Genomic DNA, 22,723 nt, shown 5'->3' on the forward strand with positions numbered 1-22,723 from the left:
AAATCGGATGAGATTTGACCGAGTTATGGGCATGGGAAGATTAGACCCATGTCTATAGACGAATCTTGGGGTAAGATTTTGACATGAATTTCGAAGAAAAAACATGTACTCAGATTTGAATGACAGATTGTTTTAGAGGGAAAACCATTAAGAAAAAGACAAACATCGTAGAAATCGGATGAGATTTGACCGAGTTATGGGCATGGGAAGACCAATGTCTATAGACGAATCTTGGGGTAAGATTTTGACATGAATTTCGACCAAAAAACATGTGTTTAGATTTAAATGACAGATTTTTCTAGAGGGAAAACCATTAAGAAAAAGACAAACATCGTAGAAATCGGATGAGATTTGACCGAGTTATGGGCATGGGAAGATTAGACCCATGTCTATAGACGAATCTTGGGGTAAGATTTTGACATGAGTTTCGACCAAAAAACATGTATCCAGATTTGAATGACAGAATGTTTTAGAAGGAAAACCATTAAGAAAAAGATAAACATCGCAAAAATCGGATGAGAATTGACCGAGTTATGGGCATGGGAATATTAGACCCATGTCTATAGACGAATCTTGGGGTAAGATTTTGACATGAATTTCGAAGAAAAAACATGTACTCAGATTTAAATGACAGATTGTTCTAGAGGGAAAGCCATTAAGAAAAAGACAAACATCGTAGAAATCGGATGAGATTTGACCGAGTTATAGGCATGGGAAGATTAGGCCCATGTCTATAGACGAATCTTGGGGTAAGATTTTGACATGAATTTCGAACAAAAAACATGTATTCAGATTTAAATGACAGATTGTTCTAGAGGGAAAACCATTAAGAAAAAGACAAACATCGTAGAAATCGGATGAGATTTGACCGAGTTATGGGCATGGGAAGATTAGACCCATGTCTATAGACGAATTAACAACAAGTTAAAGTTCACTTTCAGCTCTACAGCTTGAACCTTTAATTTTAACATGAAGGTAAAGGTCATTTTGGCTCTTTAGCCTTAATCGCAAATCTGTATCTGGAGTGTAGTTGCAGTGGCTTCTGGTGGTTGCAGAGGTTGCCACTAGTTAACGAGAACAAAGGCGATTCGAACTTAACCTACTTGTCAGCTTAACAAAATCGCATTACATGGCGGTCGAACGCTGGCTGCGCTCAATAGGTTCGTGCACCGTGTTGCACGTGCCACACGCATTGCAGGCGCTGACAATAGACGACGGCGAATTCGTCAACAATTTGCGTTGACAAACTTCTCAAATTATGCTCGACCGCTTCGCTGGCTGTGCGGCACTTGTGGGCACAGTTAATTGCAAATTCGTGCCTCGCGCCTCCCTGCTCGACTTGTTCAACGATGTGCGGCTGCCGCAACGTGTCCTTGGTCAAGACAATAGCCTGGAATGGTTTGTTTGTGTTGCTTTTGTTGTTGTTGCTCTTGTTGTTGGGCTGCTGGCAGGCAGCCAAAACAGCTTTTGGTGCCACAAATACATTTTCAGCTGATTGCAGTTGCTTTGTGCGCTGCATTAAACGTAATAATTGCTAAAGACAATGCTCTGCCGGCCATGCAACGATCTGTGGCAACGACACGCTGCACACTCTCATACGCGGCGTATACGCAATGTCTCCTTATGTGGCTGCGACTGCGGCTGCGGCTTTGGCTTTATAGCGCTTGCCTTTGGCACATTTTCAATTATAATTATTAACAGCTTGCTTTTAGCTTTTGCTATTGTAGTGAAGCTGTGCTTGAGCTGGGGGGTTATCTTTCGCTGGGCGGGGCTCTTGGCTCACCTGCGCAATTTCCTGGCTGTGAATTGTCCTTGCGCGTTTGCCTGTCGCTGCCTCGTCGTAGTTGTTGCTGTAGTTTTCAGTTGTAGTTGTTTTAAGTGGTTTTTTTCTGCCCGAGTCCGGGCACTTGTAGTTTCTTTTCTCTTTTTTTTAATATTTTTTTTTTGTTTTAGTTTTAGTTGGTTTTTTTTTTTGCCTGCTTTCCGCTCTGCCATTTTGCCCAAAGGCAACTTTTAACATTTAATGATGCTGCTTTGTATTTTAATACGCTTTGCTTGCTTGGCAGCTACCCTGCCCTGCCCTGTCAGCTCCCAATCCAGCACGTGCCATAAGCAGCGCTTTGTAAAAACTTTTAAGTAGACATGCAACGTGGCCAACATCGGCAGCAGCCTCAACCATCCAACCAGCCAACCTCGGATTTTGTTGTTGCCTTTTGCGCTTTAAGTTGTCTACTCAGTTCCAATTTTTTGCGCTGCCTGCTCAGCCTGCCAAGGTGTTTGCAGCAATTTGTGTCACCCGGCTCGGATTCGGTTGTTCCTCCCCTCACCCGCTGCTTGTCCTGCCAGACGTGTCCTTGACAAAGCGGCCGCCGCCGCTGTTGCTGCCACAGCGTGCGGTGCACAGATTGTGCCAATTGAACCTGTTGCTATCGCCAGTTTTGGCCCACTTGCGCTTATCTGACTTGGCTTCTGTTCAATTCAGCTTGCGCACTTTCAGCCGAGTCAAAAAGTTAAGTTAAGTTATACCTATCTAGAGACTATCAAAACCTAGACGTCGCCATGCCCACAAAGTATAATGTACATAGTTCTTCTGCTGCAGGCAGTACCTAGGACGGAACCGGCCGTATAGCAACAATATATCTATGGGAATTATCGCTCGAAGGTTAAATGTTGCATCAAAAAAAGATTTCAACTTTAAAGATGTTCTCATCATGGCTATAAATGGTCGAAAGTAAAGTAAATATGTATATATATACTATGCATATATATACTTCCAAATGCCTTCAAGAGTATTGAAATTTCTGCGTTCCGCAGTTAAGCCCACGCTCTTGTGTTTTTCTGCTTTGTTTTATTCATATTGCCCAGGGCTGAGTCGAAGTTTCAATCAAAGTCGAAAATGAATTGCATTCGCGTCATGTGCGCGGCACAGTTTTTAATGCAATTCCAATTTAAGTTCGTTACAGTTTCTATGCCACTCGCAACTGAAGCAAATCGCATTCGCAATGCCAAACTTTTCGCCACTTGCCAAAATCACAAAGTAATTGCAGTTTGTTGAATTTGTGAACAATTTACAAATAAAGTTGCCCAAAGTTGGATTGCAGCGAACGGGGGGCAGGTGAATTGCCGCTGGCTGGAAACACGCCCACAGAATGGCAAACTTATCAGCGCCTTATGCACATTGTTCACAATTTGAAGAGAAACAGAAGCTGCTGCAGCTCATGCCCCAAAGCTGGGCCCCAAAACTGATTGGCACTTGGGTCAATCTGGGCGAGACAAGCGCTCCCTGTTAGTTCATCTTTTACTACTGCTTTCATGCTGCACAAGGCAAATGCAAATGACGCACATGCTTCCAGTCATTACAAATTAATTTCACACGTGACTAAGTCGACATGGCAGCAGCACCAGAAGCAGCAGCAGCAGCGTATAGCTCTAGTGGAGCTGACTGCCAGGACTGGCATCAGCATCCAATCAGGCCGGGCACAAGGCAACGGGCAGCCGGCTGACATAATGTCACTCATATGACATTCAATTAGGAAAAGTTGTTGCATCTTGATGAGCAAATGTGCCATATAATGTGCAGCTGCAGTGCGTCGACTTGGAGACTAGCCTGCCGACAACAGTCCCGGACCAATGCATGCTGATCCTGTGGAGAGCGTCATCAATGATGTCGATGCGGAAGCTCAAACTGGGCACAAGAGTACAACAGCCTGGGTGTTTGTGTGAATGTGTGTGTCTGTGTAAAAGGTCAAAGTTTAATATCAAATGATGATATTAAGCAAGCAAAAAGGTATTCATTGTTCATGGTCCTGCTCTGAGAAAGAGAGACAGAGAGGGAGGGGCGAGAGAGAGGAGGGGAGAGAGACAAAGAGAGAGAGATAAATAGAGTTAGAGATAGAAGAAGAAAAGAGGGCGATGAGGCAGAGGGTTCATTGTTCAAGCAAACAATTCCAATTAGGCAGAAATTAAATATAAATAAAAATACATCTGCTCGCGAACTTCGCACACTGATCTGTTGTATAAACAAGTGAAGACGGGTGCAATCGACTGGGTAATACTCATCTAGATTCTAAAAGAATGTATTCTCTCATGTTTCCATGTGCTTAAATATTCATACATCAGGGCAGATTTGTTTGTGATCTATCCCAAATTTGTATTCACTTATGCATGTATGCATGTTGTGAACTGAGGCTCGGTAGAAAATCAGTATTTTTAATAGTATAACAACACATATAAACATGCATACTTTGATGATAATTAACACATACGCACACAGGTGCTTACACGCCATTGGCTGAGACAAGAACTTCTCGCCAGCATACACTGTGCAAAAATAAAAGTCAAATCAGTTTACATGGGCTACTTTATGAAAATAGTTAGTAAACTGTGTGAACTAATTATCTTGTTTCTACATTTGCCGTCGATATCGAAATCATGGTTTTTTAACAAATATTTCAGGTTTTAGGAGGCAGTGTCATCAAAATTTGACATGTAGCCTCCATTATATGATATACAGATAAATCATCTTCATATTCTATCGCCATCCTTCGCTTCAACTAACTAAATTAATTGCAACAACTCACCAATTTAAGCCACAATTTTAATGCTGTTATCTTTTGCAGAATATATGAATATTCTTTGGCACACAAAAAGCTACTGCGGAAAATAATATCAAAATCCGTTAGGAAACACAGAATTTATTTAAGAATACGTGTGTTTATATTAGCGCATGAATTTCTGTATACATGTGCACACATACACACAAATTGCGATTGTATCGCATACGCTAACATAGGTATGTGCTGCTATTTTAGTTCATTTTGTATGAATTGAGAACTAATTCTTGGTGTGGGTGTGTCGGGCACGCCTGACTAGAGCACTTTTTATTGTTAAAGAGACTTGAAATTTGAAATATAAATTCTTCTTTTCTTTATAAATATACCAAATCAACTTTAAGACATGGTATTTTAAGCACAGGCGATTGTAATAAGACAGAGCGCACTTTCCCGCCACCCTCCTGGCCCTTCCATTCACATTGAAATTGAGTAACACAGCTTTTTTTAAGGTTGACCCTTGACCCGATTTGTCATATAGACACAATTTAGTGGTATGTTTATGAGCTGATAATTTCATATAAATCGGAGCAGGGGACAACAACCAGGCCCAGCCGCTGCGCAAACTGTGCAGCAAGCACCGAGCTTCTGTGTGTGTGTGTGTTTTTATTTGTGTATTCGCGGCATGGCTTGCTTGCTCTTGACTGATAATTTGTAGATAACTTAGCCATTTACATTCTCGGAATACCCTGTCTAAACAAATGAATGGGTATTTTCAAATCTTATGTGTCGAAAGTCGCTTATTCCTTTAAGGTTCATGTGCTAGAAAGGCCCCTTATTTTAGATCGCCATGTTTAAGCTTAAATGGATTGCATTTGTCATCTATGCTTCAACCTGGTCTTGACACAAATCGATCTATCTAGGTTAGTTACTCAAATCGAATATAGAATATACTCAGAATGTACAGGGTATCTAAGTAGCACTCACCTCTAAGCAAATAATATTTAATTATGCCCTAGCGGTTGACTTGTTTACTACAGCAACAGAATTTTCAGAATTCAGTTGTGCCAAATTCGTTGAAGTGAAATGTGCTCGAACAGGAGAAATGCACAAATTGGCATTGGACTTTCAGTCATGGGCTTGTCCCTGCTTTCGAATCCTTTTTTTAGTCCCGGTAGGCGCTCTGAATTGTAACTCGTAGATCTCTTTGGTAATATGCAGTGCATTTTATAGATCAAAGGGATCTATTGAATTTTGTGCTACCTGCTCAGCTGACTGCAACTGTGGCCCTGATCTATGGGGTACTGCGGGCACATGCGCAGCATAAGGCAAAGTTCCTGCTCTTCTGGCTGGGAATTTCGAGTGCATTTTTTAGCGCATTGCTCTATGCGAGCCTGTTCACATTTTTGGATCGTGGCTGGAACTATTTCTTCTATTACATTGACAACTTTCTATCTCTGTTGCCTGCCTGTCAGTTACTACATTGTCACATTTATTAAAGCTTTTGCAAATTGAAACTTTTTGTGAATTTCAGCTGGCATTGGCTACATGATGCATCTCATATATAAGGACTACGTAGAGCTGACATTGGGTGCGGTAACAGAGCTCAAACAGCCGCCGCCATATGATGGCAGCGCTGAAAAAATTGACATCTCAATAAAAACCTAATCAATAAGATGTTACTAGCTTTCAGTGTATCAACTCAAAATAAAGTGTGAATATGCGAGAATTCAGTTGATAACATCCCTAAATATGGGCGTAGTGTATGGGTAATGAGGCATAGTTGCAGCTGCCACAGATCGGACATTTGTAACTGATCCACTAATTAATGCAGCACTCTGCATAAATTGCAATGCCAGGCTCTCTGGAGAAGTCTAAGGCTGAAGAAGGCTCACAGGCTGTATTTGTGTGTGCGTGTGTGTGTGTATGTTGCATGCAGCTGGTGTCCAGCTGCTTAGTTCGCAGTCGGACACTGCCACTTGACACATATCCTTGTAAGTTGCATTTCGGTGTTTTGCTTTTGGCTTTTGGCAATTTTTGTTGGGCCAGCTGCCTCTCAAAGATGATGGTTAAATTGAATATGGCATATTCGTTGATTAAATCAGCAACAGCAATGTTTTTATTAAAAAAAATGTCCGTTCCGTTTTCTGTTACTTCTTCTGCTTATTTTCATTTTCATTTGCCAAGCGAAAATGTGAAAATGGCAAAAATATGCCAAACATGAAATATATAAGCAATAAAAGACGTTCGGGGCGGGGGCACGCGTCCATCAAAGTCCTTGAGCTTTCAACCAGACCCCATCCATTGGACACCACTTGCAATAAAGCTGACCAGCAGCATCCTCCCTTCCTTCTCTATCGACAGCCCCCTCAGACTGTAGACTGCGCGTAGCTGAGCTGCCTGAGGCGTTGCGTTGACGTTGGAAAATTAAAATTACACAGCACAAGTTGCAGTGCGGAAAATATGCGAGCGGCGGCGGCGAGCATGGAAAAGGAAGCCGAAGGAAGTTCTAGGAAAAACAAACTTGAAAAACCGGAAACGGCGTCCATTGGCGCTGGCGGCTACAATTATTATTTTTATGCCCAACTGGAAGCCAAAGCGAGGCATTGAGTCAACAAGTTCCAGAAAAGGCCAGAAAAACTTCCTTAGCACTGGACTAGAGAAACTCTCTCTCTCTCTCGCTCTCTCTCTCTCTCTCCCTCTCTCTCTCTTTTAGAATGTTAATAATTTCAAAATATTTTAGCGAATGTTTCAAATTGCATTCGCTCAATTGTCAATATTTAATTTTTCGCAGAAAAAGGTCATGTCGTTATCTTAATGTATGAAACACATTTCGACTGAAAACAAGCTGTTTCTCACCAAACTTTGGCGGAAATAATGATAAGAAAACATAAATGCGCTTGTCTGATAAACTATTGAGTCTGAGTGGCATTCTTATTAGCGACATGTCGCCTGCTCGTTCGCCAGTCGCATATGCCCGCATAGTTACAGAGAGAGCCACAACTGGCAATAAAAATGTGCGCCCAAAGTGCTGAGCTATGAAATTAATATGCCAATGAAATGTTGATTTATTTTTTTTTGCCCGCGGCCAAGCGTTCCACAGTTCGGGGCCCAGGCCAATGTGCAGCATCAGACGCATCGCCGGCCAAATATATATTTGATAGATTCTTTAACACGAACACAGGACACGCATGACATAAAAAACAATTTAAGGCACGACTTTTTTTTAATTTGCTTTCATTTTTATTATTACATATATATGTGATGATATTTGTCTAAAAATTAAAAATAAACCTTGAAACCCAGCCAAGCACGCCTCGCCTTCAGGCACAAAAATGTTTATAAATGCGGAAGTGCATTATGCACACCCTTTTGACTCATTTAAATGAGTGTACAGGGTGTACAATTACCAGAAATGCCTGTCGAGTGAACTTGAAGCTGCAAAGTACCGCATACTGCGTCCAATTAGCCCACAATGGACGCAGCAGAGGCTGTGGCAGGGTTGCCATGCGTGGCGCTGAGTGAGTGCCAGCAGCAACGGCAGCGTCATTGCCAACAGGTGCCACACAGTCAGCAGCTGGCAGTCAACAGTCAGCTAGTCGGGCAGTCTGCAGTAACTCGGGCCCGCACTTAAAATTTAAAGCGTTTCGAGTGTAATTGCGCGGTTGCCGTTAACGAGCCGCTTGTTAAAGTCCGGCGCCAGCAACAGGCCAAGAATATAAAAAAAAGCGCTGCTGCTCAAAACAGGTAAATGTGCTGCGGCCCAACCAGCTGCATACCCTGTTAAAGGCGAGCAGCAAACGGTGTTTTAGTCCTTTAGTTTATCAGCTGCAGCAAGAACTATTTAAAGTCAGCCTAAGAGCTCACAATATTCTCAGGCTTCAGTTGTGGCTTGCGGCACATGCAGCTGCAGCTGTTGGCAGCCAGCAAAGGTAACTCGAGTCCATTAATTAACATTTCAATGAGCGAAGCATTGTGCAAAAATAATTAAAAACAAAAGCACCAAAATGGCGCTGACCAAAATAACCTTAAAGAGTGCCCGGAATGCGCCGGACACCACAGCCGCTGAGGCGCCTGCAGCTATGCAACACGAGTGCTGCGCGCCAGCGACTGCCAGACGGATGTGTGGCACGCATAAAATTTGCTGCATGCAAACAAAAAATATGCAAATTCGATGAACAAAATTTAAGGCACAATTTAAAGCATTTATGCGCAATGTGGGGGCTGCTGTTTACTTGGCAGCAAACAGCAACAGCTGCCGCTGAAGCCCATGCATGCCAAATTGGCCACACTAATTGACACCTGTGACGCCCACAAAATACGAACAGGGCGTGGCCAGGTGAGGCTGTGTGGGCTGTCCTGGCCCGGCCACATTGGTCAGCGACGTAACCCTAAACAAACAAGGCATGAAATAATGCAAATACTGCGGTTTATGCCGACTGGCTTTCGGGTTTGCCGGGTACCTCAATCAAGCGTAAAGAAAGAAAAAAATAAACGCCTTCAAAGCGGTGTTAGAAATTAAAAATAAACAAATATTTTATGTGCAGCAACAACAAAGAATTGGTCTAAAAGGACGAGCGGCAGCTGCTCCTTTTGCTAAAAAGGGTCTCCTTTTGCGAGGGCCTCAAGAATTTGGTTGGGTTTGATATGAAACTATGTCATCTATGAAACAAGTGAGACTGCTCTCTCTGTCTCTTTCTCACATTTTCTCGCTCTCTCTCTCTCTCTCTCTCGCTCCTCTGTTAGCTCACAATTGGTTTGCCTTTTGTCTCTAAAAATAAGTAGTATTTTATATTAAATATATGCAAGCATCTGTGTCATATGTGCATACAATGAGACAGTTCTTTTTGCCTCTCTTTCTCTGATTCTCTCTCTCCCTTTCTCTTTCTCTCTTACGCTTCGTTGCTTTGAAACTTGCCATTTTCGTAATTAATATTTACCTCTCATTGTTTCATTTATGGTCTCTGCGAACTTTTGTGATTTCCATTTCCATTCCTATTTTTTGTTTTTCTTTTCTAATTTTTTTTGTTATATTTTTGTTTGTTTTTGTTTTTTTGTTTTCCTTTTCGCAGACTTACAAATTACGCACTAATTAAGCGGCTTCTGCTGCGGCCTCGACCATTTTTCAATGTCGGTTCGTTCACTTTGCGGCTCAAGGACCTGAAGGACGCAGACACCGAGACCGGCTCAGGCTGGGCATTTGGGTCAGCTCAGCCTTGGCTTATGCTGATCAGCGCAGAACTTGCAGCGCGGCACATTAGGCGACAAAAGTTAATGTGCATAATTAATTTGCTTTTGCACTTTGCCGAGGCTTCATTTTGTTTTTGGTGCTCCTTTTTTTTCTTTGGGCTCGCTTTTGTTGCTGCTCGTTCGGTCCGAGCATAAATCAAGCCGAAGTGAGCTGTCAGCGGTATTCAAATAGGTACTCTGCCTCAAAATGATGCAAAATGATGCAGAGCAAGGGAGGGGCTGCTCTGGCAATTAAGCTACCAAAGTTGCCAAGTGGTGCACGTGAGTTACAAAAGCCGCAGCTGTTGGCAGCCAGCTTCAAATTCATCATACGCACCGTGCAACATTTTTAATTGGCTGTGAAATTAAATTTCAACCCACGCACACCTGCCAAACACCCAAGCGTGGAGTTAGACGCAGCCGGCGCTGGTTACGAGCAGGGGGCTTTGGCATTTTTAAGGCAGCAAATTCAATTGGCGTCGTGGCATCGTGCACAATAAACAACTTCAAGTGCCAAATTTACTAACAGATAATTGAATAGCTTCTAGCAGCGACATAGACAAAAAACAAAACCTAGATAAAGACACCCCTCAACCGGGCATAAAGAGGCTTTCGAGTGGGTGGAGGAGCAAAAGCAGCTCTGCTCTGCTGGATGTCTGTTGTCTTCACATGCTCGGCGCTCGTATAACATGCAAATGCCAAATTCAATAAACTCAATGCCAGGCCAACAAATAGACCAAATTATTGCGAAACCTGCAGACAAACAAACAAACGTGCAACATGCCCGTGCCACATCCCAGCCAACTCGACTGAGCCACTTAGGGCACAAAAATGCCAATGCCATTTCTATTGCCAATGCCATTGCCATTGCCACTGGCTGCGGCAATACCAAGTAAATTGAACGACAAAAGTGCGTGCAATTGGCAGGCATATTGCGAGCCTAAGTCCCATTTTGCCCGCCCTATGCCACTCGGCGATAGATTTTGCGGCCATCAGTTGAGCGTGGAGCGGGGACGGGTCGTATGCGTGATGTGAGCACATTTGCCCGCCAAGCGGCCCAAATGGCACAGCCAGCCAAAGACAGCAATCCGACAGATACACACGTACATGTAACTGTATCTTTAAAAAAAGAAACGTTGCCAAACAACTTGTGGCATAAGCCGGTGATGTCTTTCTTAGCCCAATGTGATGAAATTTTGTTTTTCGACAGCATTTAATGAAATTATAAAATAAGCATCTCATTCACAATTTCACGGTCATTTCTATTGCAGGATCTGTAAGGAAACGCGATTCGCCCTACGGGAAAACCGACTGACTTCTGATTGGAACTCAATTAACTGGCCTTTAACAGCTACCAGGACTGGTTACAGCTACATGTCAGTCCAATGGAAGAAACTGATCTTTATGTGGAGCAAAAAGTGGCATCACACTGGTTGAATATTAAATGGGGATTCTACTTAAGCGCCAAGCCCAAAATACAAAATTGGCATTCGCTTTAAGGACAAAAGTAAGCTATAAAACAATTGATTCATTGCTTAACAGCTGAACTATAACAACTCCTTTATCCCGAATCCTTTAGCTTTCTGGCATGCCTCGCAGTAACAGGCGCTAGCAACATGCTCCACATCCTTGAGTGCCAATCGATGGTATTGTTAGCTGCGAAATGCGAAATGCTTGATGAATACACCTTATTTGGTTATTTATAAAAGTTATGTTTGTTTCAATGAAAAATAGATCTAACTCTTGCATTTTCTTGCAGATTTTCTATGGTGACAACGACTTATCGATCTTGAAGCTTTAAACTCAAGCACACAATTTCTAAAAGATTGGCTTTTCAACCAAACCCAAACTGTCCGCAACATTTACAGTTCCACTAGTTGAACTCAGCCGTCAGCAACAGCTTGGCAGATGTTGACACCAAACTACAAGAGCATACCTAAACGATACGGAGGGGACCAGTTAAATTGATTGTATATCTTAAGTAAAATGTTGGCAAATAAACTCGCTTAAGTAGTAAAGCTACAATAATATAAATTATAATAATATTATATCGGGTAGAAACAGTACGATTTTAACAAATAATATTTTTGTAGCCAGGCCAACAATATTCCAATTGAAATAAATAAAAATGACTTTTTTCTGAGATCATAAAACTTTGATGGCATTCGATTCTATGGACCTCCATGAGTAACCCCTCCCTTTTTGGCCGCAATCGGGCTTTATTTGGCCGAGATATGACCATTTAAAGTTTTCCAAAAAAAATCCGATTTCGAAGTGATATACCTCTTTCTACTCGTACGGATCCCGACTATCGATTGCCACCCAAAAATCCGCATTCAAAGAGATGACCCAAAATAAATTGAAATACCTTCACACGTCCGCCTGGAGATATGACGTTTCAAAACGACATAATGTCGCCATGATCAACCATCACGTTTTTTTCGAAAAATGACATTTTTCCGAATTCGAAAAACGTTGATAGCATTCGATTTTATGGACCTACGCGAGTAGCCCCTCCCTTTTTGGCCGCAATCGGGCTTTATTTGGCCGAGATATGACCATTTAAAGTTTTCCAAAAAAAATCGTGTGGTTGTGCACAAAGAACTAAAGCAAAGCATTGCATACTTTCGAGCTGTTCGCATAATAGCTATTCACAGTAAAACATTGCAGCAAAATTTTACTAAATATTAAAATGCAAATAACTCGGCTAAATACAGTCCGATTTCGAAATGATATACCTCTTTCTACTCGTACGGATCCCGACTATCGATTGCCACCCAAAAATCCGCATTCTAAGAGATGACCCAAATTGACCCAAAATACAGTGTAACCATCACGTTTTCTTCGAAAAATGACATTTTTCCGAAATCGATAAACGTTGATAGTATTCGATTCTATAGACCTCCACGAGTAGCCCCTCCCTTTTTGGCCGCAATCGGGCTTTATTTGGCCGAGATATGGCCATTTAAAGTTTTCGAAAAAATATCTTCTCACGTCCGCGGGAGATATGTCGTTTCAAAACGACATAATCTCCGCCGCTCTAAAAACTTCATACGTCCGCCTGGAGATATGACGTTTCAAAACGACATAATGTCGCCATGATCAACCATCACGTTTTTTTCGAAAAATGACATTTTTCCGAATTCGAAAAACGTTGATAGCATTCGATTTTATGGACCTACGCGAGTAGCCCCTCCCTTTTTGGCCGCAATCGGTCTTTATTTGGCCGAGATATGACCATTTAAAGTTTTCCAAAAAAAATCGTGTGGTTGTGCACAAAGAACTAAAGCAAAGCATTGCATACTTTCGAGCTGTGCACATAATAGCTATTCACAATAACACATTGTAGCAAAATTTGACTAAATATTAAAATGCAAATAACTCGGCTAAATACAGTCCGATTTCGAAATGATATACCTCTTTCTACTCGTACGGATCCCGACTATCGATTGCCACCCAAAAATCGGCATTCTAAGAGATGACCCAAATTGACCAAAAATACAGTGTAACCATCACGTTTTTTTCGAAAAATGACATTTTTCCGAAATCGATAAACGTTGATAGTATTCGATTCTATAGACCTCCACGAGTAGCCCCTCCCTTTTTGGCCGCAATCGGGCTTTATTTGGCCGAGATATGGCCATTTAAAGTTTTCGAAAAAATATCTTCTCACGTCCGCGGGAGATATGTCGTTTCAAAACGACATAATCTCCGCCGCTCTAAAAACTTTATACGTCCGCCTGGAGATATGTCGTTTCAAAACGACATATCTCCGCCGTTGTCCGCCGTCCAGAGGCTGTTAACGTGGTATGTTAACTAACAGCGACTTAACAAAGAACTGTTAAATAACAGTTGTTTAACAGTAAACTGTTAAAAACTTGCAAGTCATCATTTTTGCACCTAGCCTGTATGCAACGAATTTTTTTAAAATAAAATTTTCTGTGCATCTACCTGCTGGGCGTTTTTGTTCGCCTGGTATTTCAGCTGAATTTTGATTTGAAAATGTGAGCCAACGGCCAGACCTAGTTAAGTGGAATTTTGCAACCGTCAATTTTTAAGCCTTAATTGTCAACGAAGAGTATCAGAGAGTATTTTCTACGGATTTGGAACTTTAGGTCCATCAGGACTATATCTATGGTATATTAAAACCAGGGATATATATCGGTCATCTGAGAACCATAGTTGAAGGAGGGGATGCTATTGGGACGGCTGAAAGAAAAACGGATTCATACATTCATATTTCTGGACCATTTCCGAGCGAATCTTGCACGGTTTTGTACTTATAGGTTTACCAGGACTATATCTGTGGTATGGTATAACCAAGGATATTCTGGTCAACTAGAAACCATCTGTTATTTAGGTTAGCCAGGACTGTATCTACGGTATAATATGACCATGAATATTAAGGTCAACTAGCAACCATTGTGGTGGCGCGTGTCCACAGTTGAGGGCAGCTGCCAGAGGTACCGGCCATATCCTCGCATTTTGTAAATAATCGCCTTTTTAGGTTCGCCAGGACTATGTCTATGATATGGTACGATGAAGGATATGTGGATTATCTGAGAACCAACGGCTCCAATTATTTGTTTGCCCGGTGGTGAAGCAGCCGAAGCTTCGATGTTTATTCCTTATAAATTGTTTTCTTTTTAAATCTCGCCCGCTCCTGAGTTGCCATTTTGGAATCGTGCCCTCTTGAGAGTCCTCGGCCTGGAAACATAAAAATAATAAATCACAATAAAACATTAACAAAAATACCAAAATTAAAAAGGGAAAATATAAATTGATACAAAGCTATATATTTAAGCTATATATATCTTGGGTAAATGACGCACGATCTTAATAAAATTTTAAAATTGTGAATGTCTTTAGAACAAATGGACAGCAATTATATTTAATTAAATTTTCTGAAGTTTTTGTGAATATTGGGAAACAATGAGAATGCGGAATTCTTAATGGACAATCTATTTGCTTTTGTGCTCATATTTTCAGGAAAATTATTATTTTTCAAAATCAAATGTATTGTTTTATTCCTTTATTCATGTTAAGCTTAAATTTGTTAGGCAACATTTCCACGAGTGGTGTTTACATTTCACTTGTTTTCTCTTCGCACGTTTTTCTTTTACACCAGTCATTCTTCTGGGGTTTGCTCGGCCTATTAATAAATTAACCAGCTGGGAATTACCGCTAACGAGTCAGCTGACCAAAAACTTTTGGCCCTTCAGGCCGAATTGCTTCACATTTATCAGGCGTCACAACGATGGCCGGGAAAATGGGCAAGCTTGGCGCAGTTTAAGCGCTGTCAAGGGATTGAAATGTTGTACGCTGTGTTCGGTAAATGTGCAAGATTTTGATTTTGTCGCCTAAACGAGTTGACTTTAGCGGAGGGGGTGGTAATGAGGGAGTGCGGCGAATGGTTCATTTAGTTGCACATGGCGAATGTGCAACCAGTTGGCTTTAAGCTCTTTGCTTGTGTTGGCTGCGGTTGTTGTAGCTGTCATTCAACCAGTTGTTGTTGCTGTTGACGTTGTTGTTGTTGCTGCAGCTCATAAATAATTCAAATAATTTACACGCTTGCTTAAACGTTCGCTATGTGTGTGTGTGTGTGTGTGTGTGTGTGTGTTCGTGTGCGTTGGTTGGGCATACCGCATTATGTGGTTCATTGGTTTGTGCCACACGCCGCGTAGCATGCAACCAGCCAAAGCATAGCTATCAACTAGGTCCGTTGATGCTGCCGCTGCTTTTACAGTAAACTAAAGTGAACTCAGCTAAACTTTTTACAACTCCACACACACACACACAAACACACACACACACACTTTTCCGACTGTTGTTGGTTGCTGTGGTTTTGCATTTTCATATCACGCTTAAATATTTTACAACGATTTTGAGCTGTCGCCTCGTTGTTGCTGTTTTTATGCATCAAACTGCCAAAGCTGCTGCATTTTATAATATCATAACTCCATGGAGAGAGCCCTCGACCAGTTTTATGCCAAACTCTATACATATGTGAGCAGGCTGTTAACTATTCAACTCAATAAGTTTGCCCTAGTACAATTTGAGCACTCAGCTGTTAGGCAAAAGCTTCAACTGGACTTTGTAAATTATTAAATAATAATCTGTTTAAATATAGTATTACTTAAGCTATAACTATAGATTGTAGAATGTCGTTGCTTAGCTTCAAAGTCGCACTAATGGGCCTTTAATTATTGCTTTACTTTTCGTGCAATCAGGTATAATGACTATATAAGCAACGTTGCAACGAAACCAGACGTCAGCATTACATATGTACAAATATTATCGGGATAGAATTGCAAAGCATGAAACTCGCATTAGTTACAGATAAATAACAAACAATAATTACTTTAAGCACTGTAATATAAATAAAATCCGTGAGAGAAAAAAATAAATAAGCTACCACGCCTAATTTGAAATAATTTGTCTAATAAAAGTGCGTACTGAGACAAAATACCACATTTACAGAGAAATATTTTAAAATAATTAAATTATTAGCAGCTTAAAAAATTGCATGTTCCTTATCTAAATAAAATTCCTTTGAGTAAAATTTGGATTAGCTTACAGATAATATCCAAGTATGAAGCTATGAAACTTTATATGAGAAAAGTTGGTGACAAGACAAGATACCATTTTATATTAATAATAAAATAAAGAGAAATATTTTGAAATTATTAAATTAACAGCAGCTTAAGCCTTAACTTAAAAAAGATGCTGCCAAGACAGAAAATAATACTGTAATAAAAATAATATTGTTGTATGTAAAAAAAACTATCTTCAGTTTAAATATTAAAGATTATTTGTGTCATATTATATTATATTCATGCTGACATAAACATAAATTTGTGAATTGTCGAATTTTAAAAACTTTAAAGTTTTTTCTGCAATCCCTGCAGAGTCTCACATCAAAAGTTCACACTCAAAGGTTTCTCATATATAAACTGCAATTCAACGGGTTTCTTGGCCTGCAGTTTAAGTTGAACTATTTCAAAAATAAGTGCAAATTTTATCATATATATTTTGTATGACAGCACAAATATTGATTTTTTTCTTCTGGCAACGGAGACCTGGCCTTCTTTTTTGAATGGGCAGTTAATGTATAAGTCAATAGTAAGAGTTCAAGGGTACACTTCAGCAAATACTCTAGCTGATTTAAGTACTGAGAGTATAGTGTACGAATGGAATATTTTTGTAAATCGGTTGTACAATTAAAAGCTCGTTTAATATATTTTTACTTTTTTTCTGTGCCTCCAAGCAATATACAACTGCAAGTCAAAGCTAAGCAATGACAATTTCTGCTGACACAAAACAAGTTGAAACAAACGAATTTCTCGACCACAAAATACCCTAAGGCCAGGTCCATAGAGAGAGAGAGAGAGCTTCATATACAGAGCTACAGGGTATACAAGCACGCAATGGGTGAGCTCATTTTTCTCACATGTTTCTTACGTCATGTCTCTCTATGAGCGCAAACGTTATAAATGTCTCTTGATTCTCATTATAAATTACGAGACACTTTTTTTTCACTTTTCAGCACATGTCGGACACGTTTTAATACCCTAACATGGGGCATACATCAAAGTACGCGCAATTAGAATTTACATTTAATCGTAAACTTTTGCAAATATGATTAATTTCTTGATTCTTTACATTCTGTATAAAATGCAAGCAATACTCTTTATAAAGAAAAGTATTGCAATAGCAAAGAACTACTGAAGTTGTTTGGCAAGTGTATTTGGACTTCGGCAGAAACCATAACTCAATTTTTTTTGCTGACAAATTAATTATGTTCCACATTGCAAATCTGTCGCTCTAGATTATATTTAACACAATCGAAAAGACAAATAAAAAATGAAGTATTTTCGTTTTTTTAATATTTTAGAATTTTTGTTGGCAATTTGAATGGGTTCCACAGCACTTTCCGCTCTCTTTGCTGGCGTTCTCTCTGGCATTCTTTTTATATGGCCGCCAGTCTCCTTTGAACCCTCGTTCTGGGCGAGTGGTCTCGGTTTTCTCAGCAGCTGTCAAAACGGACACACCCATATGAACAGGGTAATGGAATTGGGGCTTGCCATTGGCCTCATAAATATAGTTTTAACACTTGTCGCTATGGGAAGTGCATGGAAAAACGGTGTGTTGTGTGTATGTGATTGTATTTCATTGAATCTGTATGCATCTATGACGTATCTACGAGTGTATACTGAAAGTACTTTTCTATAACAGGCACGCTTTCGATTGGAGCGTATTCGCTCTATTTATTTCTCAATGTGTTTCTCTGTGCGCGCCTGATGAAGGGCGATCTTTATGTCCTCATATTGTGGTTCCCTTTTACGAGTGTTTTGTTGTTCTACAGGATATTTTGCATTGACAAATACCAATATGGGCCATTCTATATACTTACCAATTGTAAGTGAGTGTACAATTGAACACTTATCGAAATCTAACATCCATCTGACTGCTTGCAGATTTTATGGGTGCATCTCTTATTATCATGGCAGTAGTCTACTTGGTACTTGGAAGTAAGAAATCTAGTGGAAGGGCCAAGCCAGATCTGCAAGAGGTTAGCTGCAACCCGACAACAAATCGAACAGAAACGAGCACCAAGCCGGCTACACTTACACTTACACCTACGGTCAGCACACCACCTGGCTGGAGAGAAAATCTATACTATGCTGAACCGATGGAGAATCGAGCAAGGCACGAATACCCGCGCTTAGGTTGGCTACCTGATCTGTACCCAGACTCGAATGGGCCATTTCATAGGTTTATGCCCAGTGCACCTGAGCCAAGCACCGCTGATTCAGGTGATAATCAGTGCAATCCTTTCGATTTCAACTGCGCTGATAACAGTGATAAGAAAATCAGCTGCGATAAGGATAACTCCTGCGATAAGGATAATAGCTGCGATAATGCTGCCGATGGAGGTGGCGGCTGTGACGAAGGTGGCGGCGCAGATTGTGGAGGCGGGGACAATGATGGTGGAGGGGGCAACGATGATTAGAATATAATGTGGAACTCGACTTATACTCTAATGTTACCTCAAACTCGGAAGTGTTGACTTAATATAAACATTCAATCATTTATATTTATACTTTTAGTTTAGAACAATGAAACATTGTACCTTAAATAGTCACCGATAGACTATTTAATATCCTTCGAAACTAAAAAGAGCCAAAGAATATATCTCAAATTAATTGTTTAGTTTTATATAATTTATTGTATTTTTGCTATAGCAAAAACAAATATATTCATTGTATTTTATATACCTTGCTTCATTGACTGGATGAGGGCATAATCTTATCGGCGTGCTATTAATGGCATTCCTATGGTATTTGTTGCTTGCAACGGAAATGGGTTCCACAGCATTTGCCGCTCTCTTTGCCGGCGTGTTCTCTGGAGTTCTTTTTAGTTGACATCCAGTCTACTTAAACCATCGCTCTGAGCGACTGGTCTTGATTTTGGTCGGTAGTTGCCACGGACCCCCATATGACAAGCGTTAAGGAATTGGGGCTTGGCTTTGCCCTCTTAAGTATATTTTTTACACTTGCCGCTTTGGGAAGTGCGTGCATGAGCCTGAATGCACATGAATCAGACGGTGAGTTGGGCGCATTTGATTGTATTTAATTGCAAACGTCAATCTATTTGCATAAATGACGTAGATAAGTGTGTGCTAAAAATACTTTTTTATAACAGACGTCACGCCTTGGATGTGGATTGGAACGTATTCGACTTATATATTTCTCAATGTGTTTCTCTTTGCGCGCATGATAAAGAACGATCTTAATGTTATCATATTGTGGTTCCCTTTTACGATTGTTTTGTTTCTGTTCAGGCTATTTTGCATTGACAAATACCAATATGGGCCATTCTATGTATTTACCAACTGTAAGTTAGTGTACAATTGAACATTTATCGAATTCTAAAATGCAATCTGACTGCTTGCAGCTTTTATAGGCGCTTCCATTGTTATAATGCCAGTAGTTTACTTTATACTAAGAAGAAAGAAATCTAATGAAAGGGCCAGGCCAGTTCCGCAAACGGTTGGCAGCACCGCGACAACAAATCGAACAGGAGCGAGGACCAAGCCGGCTAGATCATTTACACCTACGGTAAGCAGACCAACTAGCTGGAGAGAAAATCGATATTATGCTGAATCGATGGAAAACCGAGCAAGGCACGAGTACCCACGCTTGGGTTGGCTACCTGATCTCTACCCAGACTCGAATGTGTCATTTACGCTGGGCACAGCACCTGAGACAAGCACCGCTGCAACAGGTGATAATCAGTGCAATAGTTTCGATTTCAACTGCCGCGATGACAATGATAAGGAAAACTGCTGCGATAAGGATAATTGCTGCGATAAGGATAATAGCTGCGATAATGCTGCCGATGGAGATGGCGGCGGCGTAGATTGTGGAAGCGGGAACTACGATTGTGGAGGCGGCGACTCCGGAGGTGGTGGCGGAGATTATGATGGTGGTGGCGGGGACTGCGATTACGGAGACGGAAGCGATGATTGAAGTAGAATGTGGGACTCGAATAATACACGAGTATTACCTAAATCTCGGAAGTGATTACTTAAAACAAATAGTCAAGCATTTATATGTATATTTTTAGTTTTTAACAATGAAACATTGTGCCTTAAATAGTCAGCGATAGACTAGCTAATATCCTTCGAAACTCAACAAGCCAAATAATATGCCTAAGATGAATTTTTGTAGCTTTATATTATTTACTATATTTTTGCTTTAGTAATCCACAAACGTCGTAATTTTTGTTAAGTTTGTTAAATAAACAAATATATTCGATGTATTCGATATAGATAGTTTCATGGATTTAGCCGCATTGTGAGGGCATTTGCTTGTCGGCGTGCTGCCAATGGCATTCTTGCAGTATTTGTTGCTTTTAATGTGAATGGGTTCCACAGCACGTGCTCGCCGCCCTCTCTCTCACTCTCTCTCTGTGTTCTCTCAGGTGCGCTCTCGCACGGCTGCCCAAGCAACACGGTCGCCAGTCTACGCTAAACGCTCGTTCTGGACGAGCGGTCTTGAACTTGGTCGGTGGCGATTATTAGAGTACAAAGTGGAATATATATCTCGTTAAATATTTAAGTGGTTAGTTTAAGACTACAAATTACAACATCGGTAATTGCATTGTGCTTTAAACAATCTGGGTTTGGATGTAGGCAAGAAACACAAGAGGCTGAGCGATAGGCCTTAAACGAATATTGCATATGCCATATCTTTCATTTTATCTTGAAATATAGTCACTTATATTATGTTGTCATATTACTATAAACATATATGTGTTTGTTAAGTTAAGTCTTTAATGTGTCTAGTTTAATTTGTTTGTTTTGTATACTTTTTGTTGTTTTAAAAATATAAATAGCTGATAATTTAGAACGTTTAATTTGTGCAATTTAAATGGGTTCCACAGGCCGATGCCGCTCTCTTCTCTGGCTCTGGCTCTGGCTCCGACGCGCTCTTCTCTCGCGCTCTCTCGCCTTAACCTATCTAACCTAACCATTTGATCGCCAGTCTACTTTGAACCCTCGTTACGGGCGAGTGATCTCGAGATTGATCTAGAATTGTTTATCGCCAAATTGAAAGCTCTCATATGGCAGCCACGAATTTGGGATTTGGCATTGTCTTGTTAAATATTATATGGACACTTTACGATATTGGCAGTGCCAGCTTCAGTCTGTGCGCAGATGAATTAGACCGTGAGTTGTTTGTATTTAATTGTTAACTGGCATCAATATGCATATATACGTATACACTTATATATTGAAAGTATCTTTTAATGCCAGACACGACGGCTTGGCTGTGGATTGGAGCGTATTCGCTCAATTTATTTCTCAATGTGTTTCTCTTTGTGCGGCTGCCAAAGAGCGACCTATTGGCCATCCAATCGTGGTTCTCTTTTACGATTGTTTTGCTACTGTTGAGGGTGCTTTGCGTTGACTTTATGGAACTGTCTAACTACGAACTGTATCCTTATATAATTATCAATGGTAAGTTACTGAGCAATAAGTTGACATTTATTGAAACTAAACAAAGAGTTATCCCCCGCTGCAGTTTATATATTCGTATCACTCATTGTAATGGCAATAGTTTATGTTAAAGTAAGGGGTAACAAATCCTATAAGCCGCCCAAACAAGTCCTGCAAACGGTCAACTACATACTGACAACAAATCAAACAGTTAAGAGGACCAAGCCCGCCAGGATATATGCACCGGTAATAAGCAGACCATTTGTCGGACGATCCAATCGGAATAGCATTGCACGACTGGAAGGCGGAACGTGGCACGAAACTCCGCAGCCTGATCATAGCCTCAGCTCGAGTGCGTCATTTAACAATTTTATGCTTAGCGCACTTCAGACTAGCTCCTCTGCAGGTGATAGCAGCTGTTGTGAGAATGTCGTCGGCGGCGGCAGCGGCGGAGGTGTGCGCCGTGATTCTGGGGAGGTAGATGAGGATAGTGGAGGCGGGCACTACGACTGTGATTAGATAATAATGAGGAATGGAATGTGAAAGTCAACAACAACAATACTCGAATATTGCTTCAAACTCGGAAGTGTTTGCTTCAAAAACAAACATGGAAGCAACAATAATTGCATTTATACACAAAAGTCACCGACAGACTATTCAATATTCTAAGAAACTCAACCAGCCTCGAAGAAATTTTATAAAATTTTATATTGATTGAAGTATTCAAAAAAAACAAAATGGACTTCCCTAAATTTTAATATTTATATTTTAAAAATATGCCACTTTTATAATATTTATAAATATATTTTATTTAATTTATTTTAAGTATATTAAGTGACCAATAAATATACATTTTATACAGTATATTTATTTGTTTTATTGACTTAGTTGCCTTGTGAGGGCATTAGCACGTCGGCTTGCCGGCAATGGCAGTCTGACA

General features: G+C 40.5%; 4 protein-coding genes and 1 long non-coding RNA gene across 8 annotated transcripts in view; all 5 read left to right on the forward strand.

Annotated features, from left to right (window-relative positions):
* Positions 1 to 6,301, forward strand: part of LOC115760961 — a 32,890-nt gene extending 26,589 nt beyond the window's left edge. The window contains exons 1-3 of one of the 3 annotated variants that reach the window (XM_030702550.1): positions 5,633 to 5,724; positions 5,784 to 6,020; positions 6,085 to 6,301. In XM_030702550.1, the coding sequence (XP_030558410.1) occupies positions 5,637 to 5,724; positions 5,784 to 6,020; positions 6,085 to 6,218 (459 nt within the window). In that variant the 5' untranslated portion in view covers positions 5,633 to 5,636 and the 3' untranslated portion in view covers positions 6,219 to 6,301. Of the gene's footprint in view, positions 1 to 5,632; positions 5,725 to 5,783; positions 6,021 to 6,084 lie in introns of those variants that run through there. The other 2 variants (XM_030702552.1, XM_030702553.1) reach the window with 2 other exon arrangements.
* Positions 1 to 11,726, forward strand: part of LOC115760964 — a 45,612-nt gene extending 33,886 nt beyond the window's left edge. Inside the window, exons 2-4 of the long non-coding RNA XR_004017696.1 lie at positions 11,051 to 11,286; positions 11,359 to 11,474; positions 11,539 to 11,726. This is a non-coding gene — a long non-coding RNA (uncharacterized LOC115760964). The remainder of the gene's footprint in view (positions 1 to 11,050; positions 11,287 to 11,358; positions 11,475 to 11,538) is intronic.
* Positions 11,727 to 17,937: 6,211 nt separating this feature from the next.
* LOC115760898 lies at positions 17,938 to 18,944 on the forward strand. The gene is made up of 3 exons (XM_030702464.1): positions 17,938 to 17,959; positions 18,015 to 18,197; positions 18,257 to 18,944. The coding sequence occupies exons 2-3, from the start codon at positions 18,080 to 18,082 to the stop codon at positions 18,790 to 18,792; spliced, it is 654 nt and encodes a 217-aa protein (XP_030558324.1). The 5' UTR covers positions 17,938 to 17,959; positions 18,015 to 18,079; the 3' UTR covers positions 18,793 to 18,944.
* Positions 18,945 to 19,242: 298 nt separating this feature from the next.
* Positions 19,243 to 20,499, forward strand: LOC115760895. Its single transcript, XM_030702461.1, has 3 exons — positions 19,243 to 19,386; positions 19,485 to 19,676; positions 19,737 to 20,499. The coding sequence occupies exons 1-3, from the start codon at positions 19,278 to 19,280 to the stop codon at positions 20,309 to 20,311; spliced, it is 876 nt and encodes a 291-aa protein (XP_030558321.1). The 5' UTR covers positions 19,243 to 19,277; the 3' UTR covers positions 20,312 to 20,499.
* A 338-nt stretch (positions 20,500 to 20,837) lies between these two features.
* LOC115760897 lies at positions 20,838 to 22,503 on the forward strand. 2 transcript variants are annotated; one of them, XM_030702463.1, is made up of 3 exons: positions 20,838 to 21,513; positions 21,585 to 21,804; positions 21,869 to 22,503. In XM_030702463.1, exons 2-3 carry the CDS (start codon positions 21,594 to 21,596, stop codon positions 22,300 to 22,302), a joined length of 645 nt encoding a protein of 214 aa, XP_030558323.1. In that variant the 5' UTR covers positions 20,838 to 21,513; positions 21,585 to 21,593; the 3' UTR covers positions 22,303 to 22,503. The 2 variants fall into 2 exon arrangements, with proteins under 2 accessions (XP_030558323.1, XP_030558322.1); XM_030702462.1 differs by having other exon boundaries at positions 21,601 to 21,804.
* The last annotated feature ends 220 nt before the right edge of the window (positions 22,504 to 22,723 follow it).

This window comes from Drosophila novamexicana, unplaced genomic scaffold (assembly GCF_003285875.2).
Source record: "Drosophila novamexicana strain 15010-1031.04,08,12 unplaced genomic scaffold, DnovRS2.1 tig00000462-arrow-pilon, whole genome shotgun sequence".
Taxonomy (NCBI): Eukaryota; Metazoa; Arthropoda; class Insecta; order Diptera; family Drosophilidae; genus Drosophila; species Drosophila novamexicana.

What these genes read in the sequence shown, in the direction of transcription:
- LOC115760897 (XM_030702462.1), top strand. Translation starts at nt 21,408, where the DNA reads ATGGCAGCCACGAATTTGGGATTTGGCATTGTCTTGTTAAATATTATA. An exon ending in GTGCGCAGATGAATTAGACC is followed by an intron (nt 21,514 to 21,600) that starts GTGAGTTGTTTG and finishes TTTTAATGCCAG; the next exon opens with ACACGACGGCTTGGCTGTGG. An exon ending in TCCTTATATAATTATCAATG is followed by an intron (nt 21,805 to 21,868) that starts GTAAGTTACTGA and finishes CCCCCGCTGCAG; the next exon opens with TTTATATATTCGTATCACTC.
- LOC115760898 (XM_030702464.1), top strand. Translation starts at nt 18,080, where the DNA reads ATGAAGGGCGATCTTTATGTCCTCATATTGTGGTTCCCTTTTACGAGT. An exon ending in ATTCTATATACTTACCAATT is followed by an intron (nt 18,198 to 18,256) that starts GTAAGTGAGTGT and finishes GACTGCTTGCAG; the next exon opens with ATTTTATGGGTGCATCTCTT.
- LOC115760895 (XM_030702461.1), top strand. Translation starts at nt 19,278, where the DNA reads ATGACAAGCGTTAAGGAATTGGGGCTTGGCTTTGCCCTCTTAAGTATA. An exon ending in GAATGCACATGAATCAGACG is followed by an intron (nt 19,387 to 19,484) that starts GTGAGTTGGGCG and finishes TTTTTATAACAG; the next exon opens with ACGTCACGCCTTGGATGTGG. An exon ending in ATTCTATGTATTTACCAACT is followed by an intron (nt 19,677 to 19,736) that starts GTAAGTTAGTGT and finishes GACTGCTTGCAG; the next exon opens with CTTTTATAGGCGCTTCCATT.